This window comes from Sylvia atricapilla, chromosome 3, assembly GCF_009819655.1.
Source record: "Sylvia atricapilla isolate bSylAtr1 chromosome 3, bSylAtr1.pri, whole genome shotgun sequence".
Taxonomy (NCBI): Eukaryota; Metazoa; Chordata; class Aves; order Passeriformes; family Sylviidae; genus Sylvia; species Sylvia atricapilla.
Window position 1 is genome coordinate 64327671 of NC_089142.1, and position 16173 is coordinate 64343843.

The window sequence follows — 16173 nt, forward strand, 5'->3', positions numbered from 1 at the left end:
GAGTGAACTCTCAAGAAGCCAAACATTTCCATCTTTCAGGAATAAAATCATACCTGAAAGATAACTCTATTCCAGATGAAAAAGCTTTAGGAGTTTTCTGTCAATTTTTTTTCTAATATTGTGTGTTGGTGTGTGGGAAGGCTGGAGTTTTTCTGTCTGCTCTGAAAAAATAATCTTCACTTCAAAACTCTGATGGTATTACTAAATTCTATTTCTGAATATTCCTATACAAATAGAGTATCTTCGGAGCATATCCTTACCTGTGCCTGTTCTGGTGGAAGATACAAGTAGCAGCAGTGAATATGGTTCTGTCTCACCGGATACAGAATTAAAAATTGATCCATTCTCTTTCAAAACAAGAGCCAAATCCTGTGGAGAAAAAGATGGGAAGGGAATCCGGTCCCTTTTTCTGAGGTAAAGGGTTACTTGACATTTTTCTTACACATTAGATTAGAAATGCGGCATCCGGATGGTTTTTATATTGCTTCTTTTCACTCTGTCTTCCATTCAGCATCCCAGATGAACATTTTGAGGATCACAGTGCACCTCCTTCACCTGAAGAGAAAGATTCTGGGTTTTTCATGCTGAAGAAAGATAGTGAAAGGAGAGCCACCCTCCACAGAATATTAACTGAGGACCAGGAGCAGGTGGTGAGGAACCTGATGGAAGCTTTGACTCAGGTAATTTCAAAGGGCAGCAAGAATTTTATGGAATTCTCTGCTGTTACCTGGAGCTCTTGAAATTAAACATGATAGAGCAATTAGAAATGAAGTTTGAATAAACTAGAAGGTATTACACCATGTAAGTTTTCACAGTTACTGTTTTATTTGGGCTATTAAAAACAGGCTTTGAAATTGCTCATGATGCATTACATATGCCTTTTTGTTTGTAATTAATATGTATATACCTGGGTATTAGTACTGGCAAGACAACAGAAAAACAAGTTTTCGTGGTACTCTATTTTGCCAGTGCGTTTTGAATGAGTCAGGCCTACTCATATAAGGTAGATCATCTCCAGGAATGCATTTTCTTGTTCCCTTTTTAAAGTTCTGTGTTCTGGCTGATTGGTTTGACAGAGGGAGGTTTAGGTCATTTGGCCTGTTCTTGCCTTATGTTAGGCTATTGTGTAGAAAAAATGAATACACCATTGCCTCCTGGCCAACAGCCATAACAGGGGAAAGAGGGGCTAGGGAGAAAATAAATTGCAGCTATTCTTCAGTGCAGATGGGAGCATGTATGGAGGGAAGATGTAGTAATAGTGAGAGCTACAGCAAACAATAAAATAATTGCAGAATGACCTTTTGGCACTCCTTTGTGGGGATGATTCATTATGATGATGTATCAGTTCAGGACAACACTGAAGAAATAACAGGTCGTGACCACACTGCTAAGTGTTGCGACACTGTAATTGGATGACAGGATATTTTGTTCTTGTTTGTGTGTGTGTCAGTAGCGAATTGATCCACTTCGTTCTCCAGGCAAGGTATTGCTGGTCTAAAACATTTGTAAAAAACATGACGACTCAGCTTCTAAAGATACTAGTTTTTAGAAACTGATGCAAACCAATATGATTATTATGTATGTCCTACAGTTAGTGTAATTGGAAATCGGTGCCATGCAAATAAAAACAGCTTCTAACTCTTGAGAGGAGGGAGACAGTAACCCACAGTTATCTTGGTAACTACAGAAAATGTTAAAAGATAAGGCAGTGAGAAAGATACTTGTGATCTGTGCTTTGAGAAAGTGTTGCTGTAACAGACACAGTTTTTGTGTATGCAAGTAATAATCAGTGATTGTGGCAGGCTGAAACTCAATCACAAATCCCAGAGAGTGTGCTCAGTGTTTCATGCCTTTCTCAGCTGGGGCTGGAACAGCCTGAGAGAGAAACAGAGACTCAGAATTTTAGAGCCAAGAGTTCAAAGCTCATGTTCATGTGACTGGCTGCCCTTCAAAAGGATGCAGAGCTCTGACTCCCAAAGACTGTTTTCTCCCTTGAGAAATGCAAGAAATTACTAATAGAACAAGGCTGGCTTGCTTGCTAGGCCTCATCAGGATTTAGGATTTCATAGTGCTTTTCTCTTCATGAACACTTTTCACTAGAAAGGTTTCAGCAAAGTCATTGGGTATGAGGGCTAGAAAGGAATGCCCTCTCAAAATGGGTCACTGTTTATCATTAGCAAGTCATGCTGCTCATCCTGTCCCCATAGTGCCTAGTGCCTTGATGGACTTAGATCTTATAGTCCAGGGCTATAGTGTACATTTACCTAGATGCTCTAATGGCTTTTTAATTATTTACCTGAAAAGAAGATTGGCTACTGCATAATAGTGAGAGCTCCACTTCTACATAGAAAATCATCAGGTTAATTCTTCAAAGCAGATCAAGATCACAGGCTAGGATCTTTTATCTCAGGTGGATGTTTTTTAGTCAGTGATATCTTTGACTGCTCTAGAACTTTTTGCCTTTTTTTTAAGCTTCTTTCTTAATCAAATTATCTTTGTTTCATCCTGATCAAATTAATTGATTATAGTTAAAAGCTCAGTGTTACTGTTAAACAAGAGTTCTTGGTGTCTGGCCAGCCATAACATTCATGGCGTAAAACCAGCAAATGCAATAGAACCGAACACCATATGTCCTTGTCTTACAAAAATCAATATTGGATATCCTTAGTCTATATAAATATTTACTTCACTTCCTTCAGAATAAGCATCTAATACTTCATGTTCAACTACAGCTCTGGCTTAATTTAAGATCTGGCTTTGAAAGTTGCATTCGGTTGGCATAACTTTACTTATGAGAGCAAATACAGTGCTCTCCTTAGGTTGGTTATTCTGATGAATGCTTTTGAGCTTTTCACTACTTTGGTAGCTCACGCAAAAATACAAAAGCTTTTAAAAATAGATTAATGAATATTTATATGAGAAAGGTGAGATCTTTGTTGACCTGCTTTAAGAACAGCTTAGTGTAGAAGTTCTGTATTAAGGGAAATTAAGAAATTATATAAGAAACAACCAGTCCCTTTGTGAGCCTCCTGCATAACTTTGACTAATCCCTTCTTTTAAATGCTGCTGTAGGACATTGCAGACTGTCTCTGAAAGGCACGCAGAAAATAGAAGCACTGTACATTTACTCATATTTTTTATTGCTGTACAAAGAGACATGCAGTGTGTCTACAGTGTGCACTACATTCTTCAGCAGCTGGTGTAAAACAAAGTCAGCTACTTGTCCATCAAGTTCCTACCTGTGTTACCAGGGAGCTCAGCCTCAGAGCTCTGTGCTGCTGCAGTTATGTTGCCACCAGTACCTCACCTGCAGCTGCACCTTTCCCTTAACCACAGCAGCAGAGTTTCTGAAAACCTGTATTACCAACTGACATTACTGGCTGAAGTCCTTCTGGATGTATATTTCAAAAGATGACTATAAAAGCTATTTCTTTTCCTTCTCTTCCACCAGGGAGCTGAGGAACCCAAGCTAAAATGGGAGCATATCACAACACTCGTTTCCAGCCTGAGAGAGTTTGTACGGTCCACTGATCGCAAACTCATTGCAACCACGTTGTCCAAATTGAAGCTGGAGTTGGACTTTGACAGCCATGGGATCAGTCAAGTGCAGCTTGTGCTGTTTGGTTTTCAAGATGCTGTAAGTTGTCATTTTTACTAAGAAATTTGTGCACCTAAACTGAGAAAACCTTAACAAACCAGGACCAAAAAGAACTTGTTTAACTTACATGCAGAGTTGCTGAAACAAAAATATTTAAAGGCTTTGAAACTGTAATAGCAAAATCTGAACCCTTAGCAGTGACTTTGCTTTGTGATCCTTTGGCAGGACACAGACCCTGAAACTACTGGGATTTTGCTAATTAAAGATATAGAAGGTTCAGAATAATTGTGTGAACATTGTGTCATAGTAGTAAGGCAGGGAAGCCTTTTTAAAAATGTCATTTTGGAAGGTTTTCTAGGAAATAAGACCAGCAAGGAATGTCAGAGCTATCCTACATTAATGCAGATTCTCTTAAATGCATCCCCCCCCACCCCTTGTAGTCTGTTTACCTTGTAAACTGTATTAAATTATTATTTTAGTATTTTTGAACAGCAACAAATTTCTGCCAAACTAGAAATTTTTATTTCAATTTATATTAAACAGGATAAGGAGGAATTAAGATTGTTACTTTTCTACCAATAATAAATGCAAGATTTATCATTTCCTACATTGAGCAACCAAACATATGCATGGGTAGCCTTTAAATAGCTAGTTTATGAACAGCAAATATTTTCTTAAGGTATGTATTTAAGTGTTAGTTCACAAGCATTTAGGCTTAATGATTAAGGTGAATAATGAACATGGGAGGGTGCAGCTGTGCTGAGTGTCACTTTTCTAGACTGAAGTCATGCAGTAAAAATGAAATGACAATTCAGGTAGGTATTTGAGGTGGATGATTCTTTTAGAAATTAAACCTGGGACACTCAGACAAATAGAAGAGCTGTCAGGAAGGATGGTATAGCATGTAAACTGTTGCATAGACTACACTAACAAAAATTAGATGCTTTTATAAAAGGAAAGTGTTAAATCTGTAAAAGAGATCTTTCTACAAATCAAAAGGTTTCTCTTTGATTCTTTTGAGTATGCTTTCAGCTCTCTCTATTAACCTCATATTAATATTCTTTTGACACTGGAAGAGAAAATAGAAGCATACAAGAAAACAATGGAGGGGGTAATAGTACAAATACCTGTATTGGTGTTCTGATAGAGGTGTTGCTGGGAATCAGTTTGGCAATAATTTCCTGGGTTGTATTCTTATCAGTAAAAGATTTACTTTCTGCTAACTTCATCATTACAAACTGCTGTTTTTTAACCAGTGTCTCTTTCATTACTATCTATTATTTAACTAAACCCATGAAAAAAACCTTTGCTTTATATATGTATGCAATCTTAATTCTTTTGGCCATACAATAGATTTCTATAGCCCTACACTGAAATCCAGGACAGTATCAAGATCTCAGATGATGCAGAGGCTGAACTACTGCTAAAAGTGAGGAAAAGTAGTTTGCTTGTTCTTGGGGCTTAATAAGGTGATCTTAGGTTACAGTGTTTAATAATCACAACATTCTTATCAGACCAACCAAGAAAAAGGAATTTTGTGATGTAATATAAATAACTAAGTCACATTACTATGGATGGTTGTGATCTGGACAAAGTTAGATTATGCTTCTTCAGTTCTCAATAAAGCTCCACTTAACTAAACATGCCACTGTCTTGGTAGCAGTCAGTTTGGGAAGGTGCAAAGTGCCTCAGAGGACAGTGGGCAAGCCTTTGGGGCAGCTGCTGTCCAGGTGTCCGGCCCAGGGCAGGCTCCCTGACTGCTGACAGCTCTGTGCATCCAAACACAGTGTCCAAGTGCCATCTCGTGGCCACTGGCAATAGAATTGAGGAGACATAGGTACTGCTGTGCTGGGTAGACCCTGGCTGGCAGGTAAAGTCCCTACCCAGTCACTCGTTCACTCCCTCCCAGTAGGAAGAGGGAGGGAATTGGAGGGACTAGAAGTGAGAAGATTTGTGGGTCAAAATAAAGATTGTTAAATAAGTGAAAAGGGGGGAGAAAAGCTCACAAGTGTTGCAAAAGCAGTCAGTCACCACCAGCAGACTAGTGCCCAGCCAATCCCTGAGCAACAGCTCCTTTGGAAAAGGCAGCCTCTAGTTTATTGCCAAGCATGATCTTATACGGAAGGCAATATTTCCTAGGTCAGCTGTGCCAGCCCTGAATCCCTCCAGCCTTTAGTTCACTCAGAGCCCCCTGGCTGCTGAGGCAGAGGAACAGAGGCAGCCTTGACAGCATGTAAGCTTTGCTCAGCAGGAGCTGAAACATGCATGTGTTATCAAGGCTGTTTTAGTCACAGTCTGAAACACAGCACCATGGGGACTGCTGTGAAAGAAATTAACTCCATCCCAACCAAAGCCAGTGCCTGCACAGGTACCTGTACTGTAATTCAGTAATTACTGCATTACTGAATATTCTTGCCTTTTGGCAGTGAGAACAATAGGATTAGTAACTTTTACATAGCCTCTGAAGGCATCATTTGTGTAACTTCAGTCATTTTTTACAGAAAGGTTATCACAATACAAGGGAATCATACTAATCCCTTTTTTAGGAAGAGTGAAGTATCTTTTGCCACGTTTTTTAGTAGTTACTCCTTTTTTATTGTGCTGTAACTTGATAATTTTGTAAATGCAGTTATATTTGTTGCTTCCTGCAACTGTTTAAGTTCTGCTCCTGCCTTGTTGCTTTGGATTGCCTCCATGCCTGGGAAACAGCACTGAGTTTTGTGCTGTTGCTGCTTACTGTTGGCTAGGCACTCCCTTGTCATTTGGGAGCCAGAAAACTCCCAAACTCAGCTCCGTGAGGTAGAGATGTTTGTGCAAGTGGCATGAGCATCCATAGAGGCATCTGAGAGTATGGCTAAAAGCAGTTTGTAAGCAGGCCTGTAGGCAATTAGGAGCAACCCAGTGTAGAAAACCACCAGATTGTACAAAGTAAGAAGTAGAAAGAAAGAGAAAATGGTACAGCACAAAAATTAAGTTCCCTAATTGTTTAAACTAACATTAATTAACTAGTTTCAGAATTAAGTAGGAGTGGCATTACATTAGTTCTTTGATATTTCCTACAATTGTACTTTAGAATAGACAAGTAGTGCTCAGAGCAGGCAGGGAAAGTGCTGCCAAAAAAAGTAACAAGATTAATTAGCTTCAGCTATAAGCCTTTCATAACATAGTCCTTGTTATTTGTATTGCTTGCATTCTTTTGAAGTTTCTCTCCACAGCCCTGAAGGTGAAGTATCACAGCCATCAAAAGTCACCTAACACAGGAACCAGTACTTGATGAAAAATACAAAATATTGCATGACTTGTAATAAAATGGATTAAGTTGGTAATGTTGCTATCGAGAAATAATTGTAATGATCTGCTTGGACACAACATCTAGAAGTTTAAACGCTTTATATGGCATATATTCTTCTTTTAAGTTGTGGGGTATGTAATATCTGAACTGAATTTTCTCTTCCTAGGTCAATAAAGTTCTCCGAAATCATAATATTAAGCCACATTGGATGTTTGCATTGGACAGCATCATCAGAAAAGCTGTGCAGACTGCTATTACAATTCTGGTTCCAGGTGAGTCATTCTTAATACTCAGCAAATGTTTATCAGCTGATCTCTTCAAACATGCTTTAGAGTTGTGATTATGATGCTTCACTTAAGATTTTGAAACCAGCAGTGGCTTTTTTCCTGTTCACTGTCTGTTTTGCAATTCAGAAACTGATCTGTGTATTATTCAAGCTATTTTGGAAAGCGCCGTTACACAATGTGTAATCTAAATGATTCTGCAACACGGTGAGTAGTAGTAGGTTAAAGTGATTTGGGACCTAATTTTTTGAGGTGCAAAATGTTGCCTATTGCTTATGATCAGAAGCTGTCTTAAAAAAACCCCAAAAAAACAACAACCCCAAAAAAATCCGAACAACCCCAAACCCCTGACTTGAAACCTGCCAAAACCAAACAAATGGGACTGCAGTTCATACATTTTATTTTAAATGTGGAATTAGAATGTATGGCTTCACTGAGGGAAGGGGTCTGTTTAGATGAAATTGTAGCCCATTCTGTTACTTCTCTGCCTATTTCCAAATTTAGTTTTTCTTCTTCTTCTTAACTTTTAATGCTGGACTTAATGGTGATAATTTTTAGATATGTTACAATAAAGTTGCAGCTATTCCTATTCTACTTATTTTCCATATCCCTAGCACAACCAACAATATATGAATAGAGTTTCTGTGTTACTTTCAAGTCACAAAGGAACTCTGTCTTCTGATTAGAATGTTGAACACCTCTTACAGGCATGTACTTCATTGCTGTGTAATAGCAGTAACTGTAGAATTCCTCCTTAATAGTCTGTTCTTCTCCATACAGCTCAGTGTCAGAATTAATTGTAGGTGGTCAAGCTTAAACAAAAGCCTCTCTGCCCCAGTAGTTTTCAGGCACTGATCAGCTGCTGCTTCCCTAATTGCCTTACCCTACTTGCCTTTGTCTCTCTATTTTTTCTTTTTTTTTTTTTTTCTTATGATGTGACCTTAACAGTTCTAAACAGTTCTAAACAGTTCTAAAAGTTATGGGATGGTTACGGACTGATACAATTTTATACTGCCTGGTGGTGAACAATGGCAAAGAACTTTTGCATCCTGCTAATAGGAACAGAAGTTCAAAGCAAATTCAGACATATTTGCCTAGCAATATTTGGGTAACTGCTAGATAACAAATCTGCTTTCCTGCATTTAGAGGAAGCACAGCTCTGCTGATCTTATTATGTTCAGCCTTGAAAATGGTATGTAGCATTGAAATGAAGAGGTGAAATTGAACAAGGAATAAATGTTTCTTCTGTAAAAAAGAGAAACATACTTGTTAGTTTAGTTTCTCAGCAGAAAGGGCATAAAGCAAGTGTGATTCAGAAAAAAAAAGTACATTTTGATGTGGAGACTAGAGGGAGTTCTTAGCAGTAAAGAGCCACAATTGAAGGAAGAAAGAAAGATTTATATTAAATAGTTAGAATTAACAAACAGATGTTGTTACAATAATAGGTTGTGTAGGAGTGTCAGATCTTGTGTACATATCTTGTATACCTGGTAGGCTCTGGTAGGTAGTTTAAACAGGGAACAACAGAAACCAGGGTATATCTTTGTGTTCTTAGTTTTGTGGATGTGCATCACTACAAAAGAGACAGTGTTCCCTCTGATAGGTAGAAGGGAAGTGTGCTTTAAATTGTTGGGGAGGGGCCTTTTTGTAATTTCCTCTCTGTGTTTGGATGCAATTTTTTGGTGAACATGGTATTCTTATAACAAGGGAATGCTAAATATGCTAGAACAGCAACAGCAGGAATACCTGGATAGGAAAGAAATAGTGAAACATTTTATTTAACAAATAACCAAGTCAGACACATAAGAAAGTACAAATTACTGAGGATGGAGTTAAGCAAAAGAACCTCTGCTGTACATGATGCTTCAGCACAATTTGACATGAAGTGGTAGCTAAATCTGGATACATGTTCATCCAGATGTTTGTTTTTATAGCTCTAGAGTATTCAATAGGCAGAATAATAACCTGCATAAACGAAGGTGCTGTTATGTTTTGAGTGATCTTAAACCCCTAGAAAATATCTATTCTGTTACAGAAATTTCAGGTCTGTTGTAACCAAAGCTATAGGACGATCTGTAAATAATCATGTGGGTCTTCTTTTGTTTTAATATTTAACTAATGTTTGACATTGGTGTTTTTTCTTTTGCTTCCATTTTAATAGAATTGAGGCCACATTTTAGTCTGGCATCTGAAAGTGATACAGCCGATCAGGATGATATAGAAGTTGAAGATCAAGATGAACAGCCTCAGAATCAAGCCATCCAGCAGCCTTGCATTGTCTTGGAAGATGCAGTAGCTACCTCAGGTGTAAGCACACTCAGCTCTACAGTGTCCCATGACTCCCAGGCTGCTCACAGATCACTGAGTGTTCAGCTGGGCAGGCTAAAATTAGAGACAAACAGGTAAGTCTGGACATCAGCAGACAGGGACATTAGCCTGCTTACTGCAGTATGTATTGGTTAGCTTTCAAAATATATAAGCTGGAATACTAGTGACAGTGCCAAAATTCCTTTGCAATGTAAGTTGTTCCTTTTAATGATGAGCCTTGTTTAGCTGTGACTGATCACTTACATAGTTTTATGAAATTCAACAAAACCATAGTGATGCAAGTTAAGGTCAGACTTGATTTCAGGTGCCCTTTCAGGGAAGGTTTGGAAAAAACTGACTTGCTGCCAAACTTCTGCTTTTTCTCTCTTTGGTGTGCTCTGTATGGCTGATGAATGGTGTTATGTTTTGTTTTCATTAAGGCAGAACTTGCTGTTCTTTTCTATAGCTATTCTCAGCAAGTGAACTCAAGCTAATAGACAGCCACACAGAAACTCCACAAGGAAACTGCTTCAGACTTGTTTTGTGCACAGAAATCACTGCAAGCAGGATCTGTGCTTACCAGCAACCATTACCTTTTTATTAAATAAATTCTTTTCACCAGAGAAAGATGTGAAAAATCGGTGTTTTGTTTAAAAGAAGAAATGAGCCAGAATTTTGTATTTTTTCTAGAAATCTTTTGCACTTTGTGCAAGTGAAAAGTGGTTCTTTAAGGTTTTGTTGTTCTTTCAAGCAATGTCAGAGAAAAATCCAAATCCAAGAGATCTTCTATATATTTAATTTTCTTTTCATTAAAATATATCAAACAATCTGGTTAAAGTAGATATTTTGCTTTTGCGGCATGTGATTTATGCCACTGGATTTCCTACTGACCTCAGTAAATTTTGAATGTGACCTTGATAGAAAGAGAACATCTCTTCAATAAGACAGTTGTTATGCTGGTAGAATGTTCTTTGGAGCTGCAGTTCCACTTGAAATTAAAATGTTGAATTGCACTTTACTTTTACATGTGTCAGAAAAGATTCCCATAATTAGAGTAATTCATTAGACTGTACTGCTTTTAATAAAGTATCAGTATTTTGGGGTCCTTATGTCACAATTAACTTTTTTACTTTTGACCACTGAGAAATATTTTGATTGTATTATTGATATACCTAAAGAAATATGTAAATATTTTAGATTGACTCACTTTACTTCACAAGCCTGTGGTGGGGGACAGCCTCTGAAATGATCAGCTTGCAGAGGTACTTTTTTGCTAGCACTTTGCTTCTGTAAATTTCTCAAATGCAAAGCCTTTGGCCAAATAATCACATCCAGTTATTCATGCAGAAATTATGAATAAATAATACAGACAAATTGTTTAAATATTTATGAAAGCTTTATTGGCATAAGCAGCAAGCATTTAGCAGGACAAAATAGTGGATTACTTTATTGGCCCTGAAGGCCTTTTTTCAACCAGACAAAGAATAAGCTAACTGAAAGGTGACCTGTCTGGATGGAATATCAGCTTGCACTCAGAATAACCAAGCTGTGGGTTGTGTAGATGCACCAAGCAGCTCTGTTCCCATGCAGGGTGGACTTGTTGAGGTTTGTCAGCTCAGGTGTGGAAGCACTCAAGTGCAAATGTGTTTCTGGTAGGCCTGCATGCAAGCTAAAAGTAGGGCTAGATGTTTTTACAATGCAACCACGTGGGATTCAGTTTATCCCTGTGCAAAGGCAGGTAAGGGGCTTTTGTGGCACATTTTCTTACTGAGTTGCTGTCTTTCAGTAAAAGGTTGCAGTGCTCAACTGGTATAATTTTTAAAAAAAATTTAATACATGGATAAATAAAAGGAAACATGCTGAAATGGAACAGTTATTGCATATTTCTCAGGCTGCCAGAGGTTTCGAGAAAGGGATGAAGATGCTGCAAATCCTTTCAAGGCAGAACTTCAGAAGACTCAGGAGTCAACTATAGATTTATTCAGGAGTTAACTATAGGTTTATGAGTGTGTTCTCCAAGTTAAAATTTTGACCAAGTTCCTGATAGATAACTTATCATTCATAAATCCTGCATTTTACTTAACCACTTTTCTGAAAGAACAAATGGCAGCAGTTTTACGTACTAATTTTCCATTATATTCTGACTATTTTCTTTTGATCAGCTTAAATGGTGCTAGCCACTGAATCTCTCCAGGTTTCTCTCTGGGTTTGTGTTATGAAGGAGGTCAAACATGAGTTTCAATTTACTTCTGCTTGACATTTTCAGAAGTAATTGCTTAGGGGAGTAGGCAAGTATTTTGCCTCTTTTCCTCACTCTTAACATAGCCTAGGAGGGCAGGCACAAAGTGCCTTATATGTGAAGAATGGACAGCTCTTGTGTGCTTGAGGACATATTTTTCATATTTATGAAATGCAACCATATATTTTCATCACTGCTCTACCTTTTCCATACCTTTGAAAATGTCTGCTGGAGATATGAGAACTGGCACTTTTTCTTTGGTTTATGAGAACCACTTTGATATTTGTTCTCAGTTCCAGTTTTTTGGTTTTTTTTTAAACAGAGCACAGGGTGTAGAAATTTCACTGAAATTTTCTACCACTTGTTTAGTGGCTGAACATTTGTGTGGAGGCTGGTGTGTTTGGGGCTTCTGTATGAATGTTTATATCTTAATATAGGTCATAATCAATCTATAGTGAAAGAATATGCCTGTGAAAGCTGAAGAAGTCTGTCCTTGTCTTTGTCAGGAAGGTTTCTAGTTCAGTGTAGTAAGATCTTCCCTGAAAATTTGAAGCTACTGAAGGAAATGACAAACAAAGTGCTTTGTTCCCATTACTTCATAGGTTGTTGGAGGAGTTAGTTCAAAAGGAGAGAGAATTTCAAGTCCTCTTGCATCAAGCTATAGAAGAAAAAGATCAAGAGATCAGGAATCTACAGCTCAGGTCACAGCCAATAGGTAAGTGAGAAGAATTTTTAAGGAAAAATTTCACACTGGCTACAGATGAAAAAGTGCCAGCTAAATGTCTGTTCATTTTATTGAGCCAGTCTCAGCAAAGATGCTTTATTGTGCTGCTTCTGGTAGGGTTTGCTCTGAAGTAAGAATGTACATTGTGGAAACAAATTACTGGATTTGTTAATCACAGTACAAGGAATAGTATGATTTAAATATTTTTGTTTGTGGTTATATGGAATATAACAAGATTCGTATCCTACTGAATAAGTATTATTCCTGAGGAGGATAATCTAGTATGTTTAGATATAGGTTCCTTGAATTACAGACTGTTCCAATTATTCCACTGAAAGTTCAAGAGGATCTAATTGGTGAGATGCAAACACAACTTAAATGTTACTGAGGGAAGCTGAGTTTGCTGTGTCTGCCCTGAAGGAGGTGGAAGTGCTAATGCAGTTTGATATTTCTGTGTAATGTGCTTCTAAGTGTCGCTTACTGAAAGAAGCTGATCCTCAGCCTAAGACATTGTCTGTGCAGCAATTGTCCAAGTTACACTGAACAGTTGAGTTAATTAATGCAACAACCTTTGTGTAGAAACAGTGACAGTGAAATTGATGTGCCTTGTACTAGCAAAGTCATTTTCAGAAGAGGGCAGAAAAAAAATTATGTGTGTCAATGTTCACACTACTTTTACTGTATCCTTAACCAAGTTGAGAAATTAACGTGTAACTGTCTATAAATTGTAATTAAGTGTGTTCTTTGAGAATTGGCATTTATTTATGGGGATACTGGTATTCTAAGCTTGAAGAGAAAGCTCACTGAAGCAAGTGCTTGAGGAGGCAAAAATGACAAGAGGTTGCTTTGGCAACACAAAACCTTGTCTCGAATATGCTTGTTCCAGATATTCCTGGATTGTCTGTGTGTCATCGTCATTCCACTGGCACAGGGGCTGAAGACCCTGATCTCATAAACTGGCTGAGAGTTCATGGAGCTGATGAGGCCACGATAAACAAGGTAGCAATGATCCTATTCACTGCCTGGCACAGTTGCAGTACTGTTTTGTGACTCAGTTTAAAAAAACATACCAAACCTTTTTAATTACTTCACATTTTGAGAGATTAATTAATTTTCAGAGGATAGGAAAAAGCCATGAATGTGAAGGCCTTCATAAATATACAATACCATTAATAGTTCCTAAATCTGATGATGAATAAAGCAATGAAATATCTTGGTGAATAGATGCTCTTGGGTTTTCAGTGTCTTTACACACTGCAGCATTCTTGCTGATACAGGATACATGTTCACCCTTAGCTAACTGCGCCATAGTGAAATATCCTGAAGTAGATCAGTCTGCTCTGCAGCAAATTATATAACTGTAGAGGTGTTGAGGATTTCAGCTAATTTAGGAATACCTGCATGTAGTTAACACTCCTACAGATCAGACCAAAGGTTCCTCCAAGTTCAATTACATCAAATTTAGATGCCATTTTTGAAAAGGTAGGTCTTAACTGTTTCAATTTCCTCATGGGTCAAATGTGATATTACTTATGGTCTAATTTGTGTTCAGTGAAGTCTGTGATCCTTTGATACCAGAGGTAACAATTGAAATGTCAGTTCACAAAGGGTTTGAGTACCTGTAAAACCACTACATCTTTCAAGTTCTGCCTGGTATACCGATGCAGAGTATACAGTGTAAAATTTAAGTAGTTTCACTGTATTTGCAGAAACAATGTTTTTTCCATTATGTGTTCCACATTTCAGCCCAATTTTAGCTTTTTCCCAAATTTAACCTTCTATTTTTAGGGGCAGATTATTCTAGGAAGATGAGCTTAGGAATTTAAATAATATTTCTAACAAAATGTTCGTTAAAATTTCTTTCTGCAGTTCTTGGCTGAAGACTATACCTTAACGGATGTTCTCTGCTATGTTACACGAGATGATCTGAAATGTTTGAGACTGAGGTAATGCTTCACAGTTAAATGAACTATGCTTCATAAGAAGAAAAGTTAACTGATACTAAGTCTCTATTTATTGCATTGTGTACTAATAATTTAAAATAAGTAACACTTTCCACTATGTCTTTGTATGCTGATACATTTCTGCTAAACAGCTGATACTGTTTAAATATCAAAATAAGCTTTTTTTATGGAAGGCAAAATTCTAAGCTAAAGCATTTACCCTATTACTGAAGACACGGGATATCCCATTAGAGCCTTGCTTTTATTTAAAAAAGTAGACCTAGAAAAACTTTCAGTAGTTTATTATCATTGTCAAATTTCAGAAACGTTACTCATGGACTGTAAGTAACACTACATTTCACCTAATTATGCCAGGTGTATAGGTCACCAACTTGCATTCATGTTGGAAGTCAGATGTGCGTTATGCAAGTCCTTTGGACCAGAAGTCTGAATTCCAGACAGCAGGCATCTGCCAAGTGGAAAGATTGCCCTCTCCTGTAATCAGAAAAGGACTCTGTTCTCTATTTCAGTAATGCATGTTGAATTTCACCTTTGATCAGCCTTCCCACTAAATATAATTGATCAAAACCAGAGCAAGAAAATCAGAAAGCACCTCAGTTGGAAGGCTTTCAAGCTAGAGAGTATCCTTATACCTGAGTGTCTTTATGATTTTTCTTTACAGAGGAGGAATGCTGTGCACACTCTGGAAGGCTATCACTGACTTTCGAGAGAAACACGCCTGACACTGATATTTTCCTTTGCTTCTCTGCAGAGATGAAAAGATTTCCTTTCAGCCAGAGCAGGTGTGCTGTCAGAAGGACTGTTGCACTTTAATCCAGTATTTGTTTACCAATGTTAAAAACACTGCAGCTTCCTGACTGCTTTTACTCCTATAATCCATAAGGAATCTGTAAACAACCTGCAACATTATTTTACTTTAAATATTTTTACATGCAAGTTTTTCAAAAATTTTTAGAAAACATACACACAAAAGTTATAAACTCATGAAATATTGTAGTTAAAGTAAGCAGATGTTAATTTCATTACAAACTGATGTAAGATTTCATGTAACAGTACATCACTGGAACAAAACCAAAATGTGACAACAACTTTTCAATTTCTTTGTAATATATCTCAATATTATCTGTAGTAGAGCTTCATAATTTCAATCATAATTAGATATTTTTCTTTTAGTGTGCAAGACCTAAAGGTAATTGTTTTTACCTATTGCCCTACATCGTTTAATATTGTTTATTTTGGTAATTTAAGTTCTATGGTGCATTTGTTTTAGAGTTGTTTATGTACTACTGAACTGTACCAGTTGTATACACCTGAACCACAGTAATGTTAGCTTGTTCTAAAGCTATCTCTGACATACACAATTGAAAATAAAAATAACCTAAGACTTACTTTTTCCTATATTTTTGGACCTCTAAAATAATAACAACAGTATAGGACTGGAAATTATTGGAATAAAACAAAAGAAAAAATTCATACTGAGTATCAAGGGAACCTTTCTGACACATCTTAAACTTACTGTGATTTGAGTATGATAACCATAGCATTGGATACTTTCTTGGTTTTTTCTATTCAGTGTAATTCCTGTACTAACAAGCCAAGACCAAACAAAATTCTTCTCTGGGTGCTGTACTTGACTTGAGAAATGAAAAGTTCCTGCTTTCATGCACTGAATACTCATTGTGGCCTGTTGTTTCTTTTCCTGCTCTTGTTTATGCAAATGATTTTTTTTCACATGTAATGAAAAAGGGTGGTGAGTATTCCCTGT

At 37.3% G+C, this 16173-nt stretch overlaps 1 protein-coding gene across 1 annotated transcript in view; it reads left to right on the plus strand.

Annotated features, from left to right (window-relative positions):
- MAP3K5 (mitogen-activated protein kinase kinase kinase 5) overlaps window positions 1-15796 on the plus strand; it is a 99736-nt gene extending 83940 nt beyond the window's left edge. The window contains exons 22-30 of the mRNA XM_066315607.1: window positions 237-414; window positions 512-680; window positions 3452-3637; window positions 7057-7162; window positions 9336-9576; window positions 12323-12435; window positions 13331-13443; window positions 14314-14390; window positions 15070-15796. Of these exons, the coding sequence (XP_066171704.1) occupies window positions 237-414; window positions 512-680; window positions 3452-3637; window positions 7057-7162; window positions 9336-9576; window positions 12323-12435; window positions 13331-13443; window positions 14314-14390; window positions 15070-15130 (1244 nt within the window). The 3' untranslated portion in view covers window positions 15131-15796. The remainder of the gene's footprint in view (window positions 1-236; window positions 415-511; window positions 681-3451; window positions 3638-7056; window positions 7163-9335; window positions 9577-12322; window positions 12436-13330; window positions 13444-14313; window positions 14391-15069) is intronic.
- The last annotated feature ends 377 nt before the right edge of the window (window positions 15797-16173 follow it).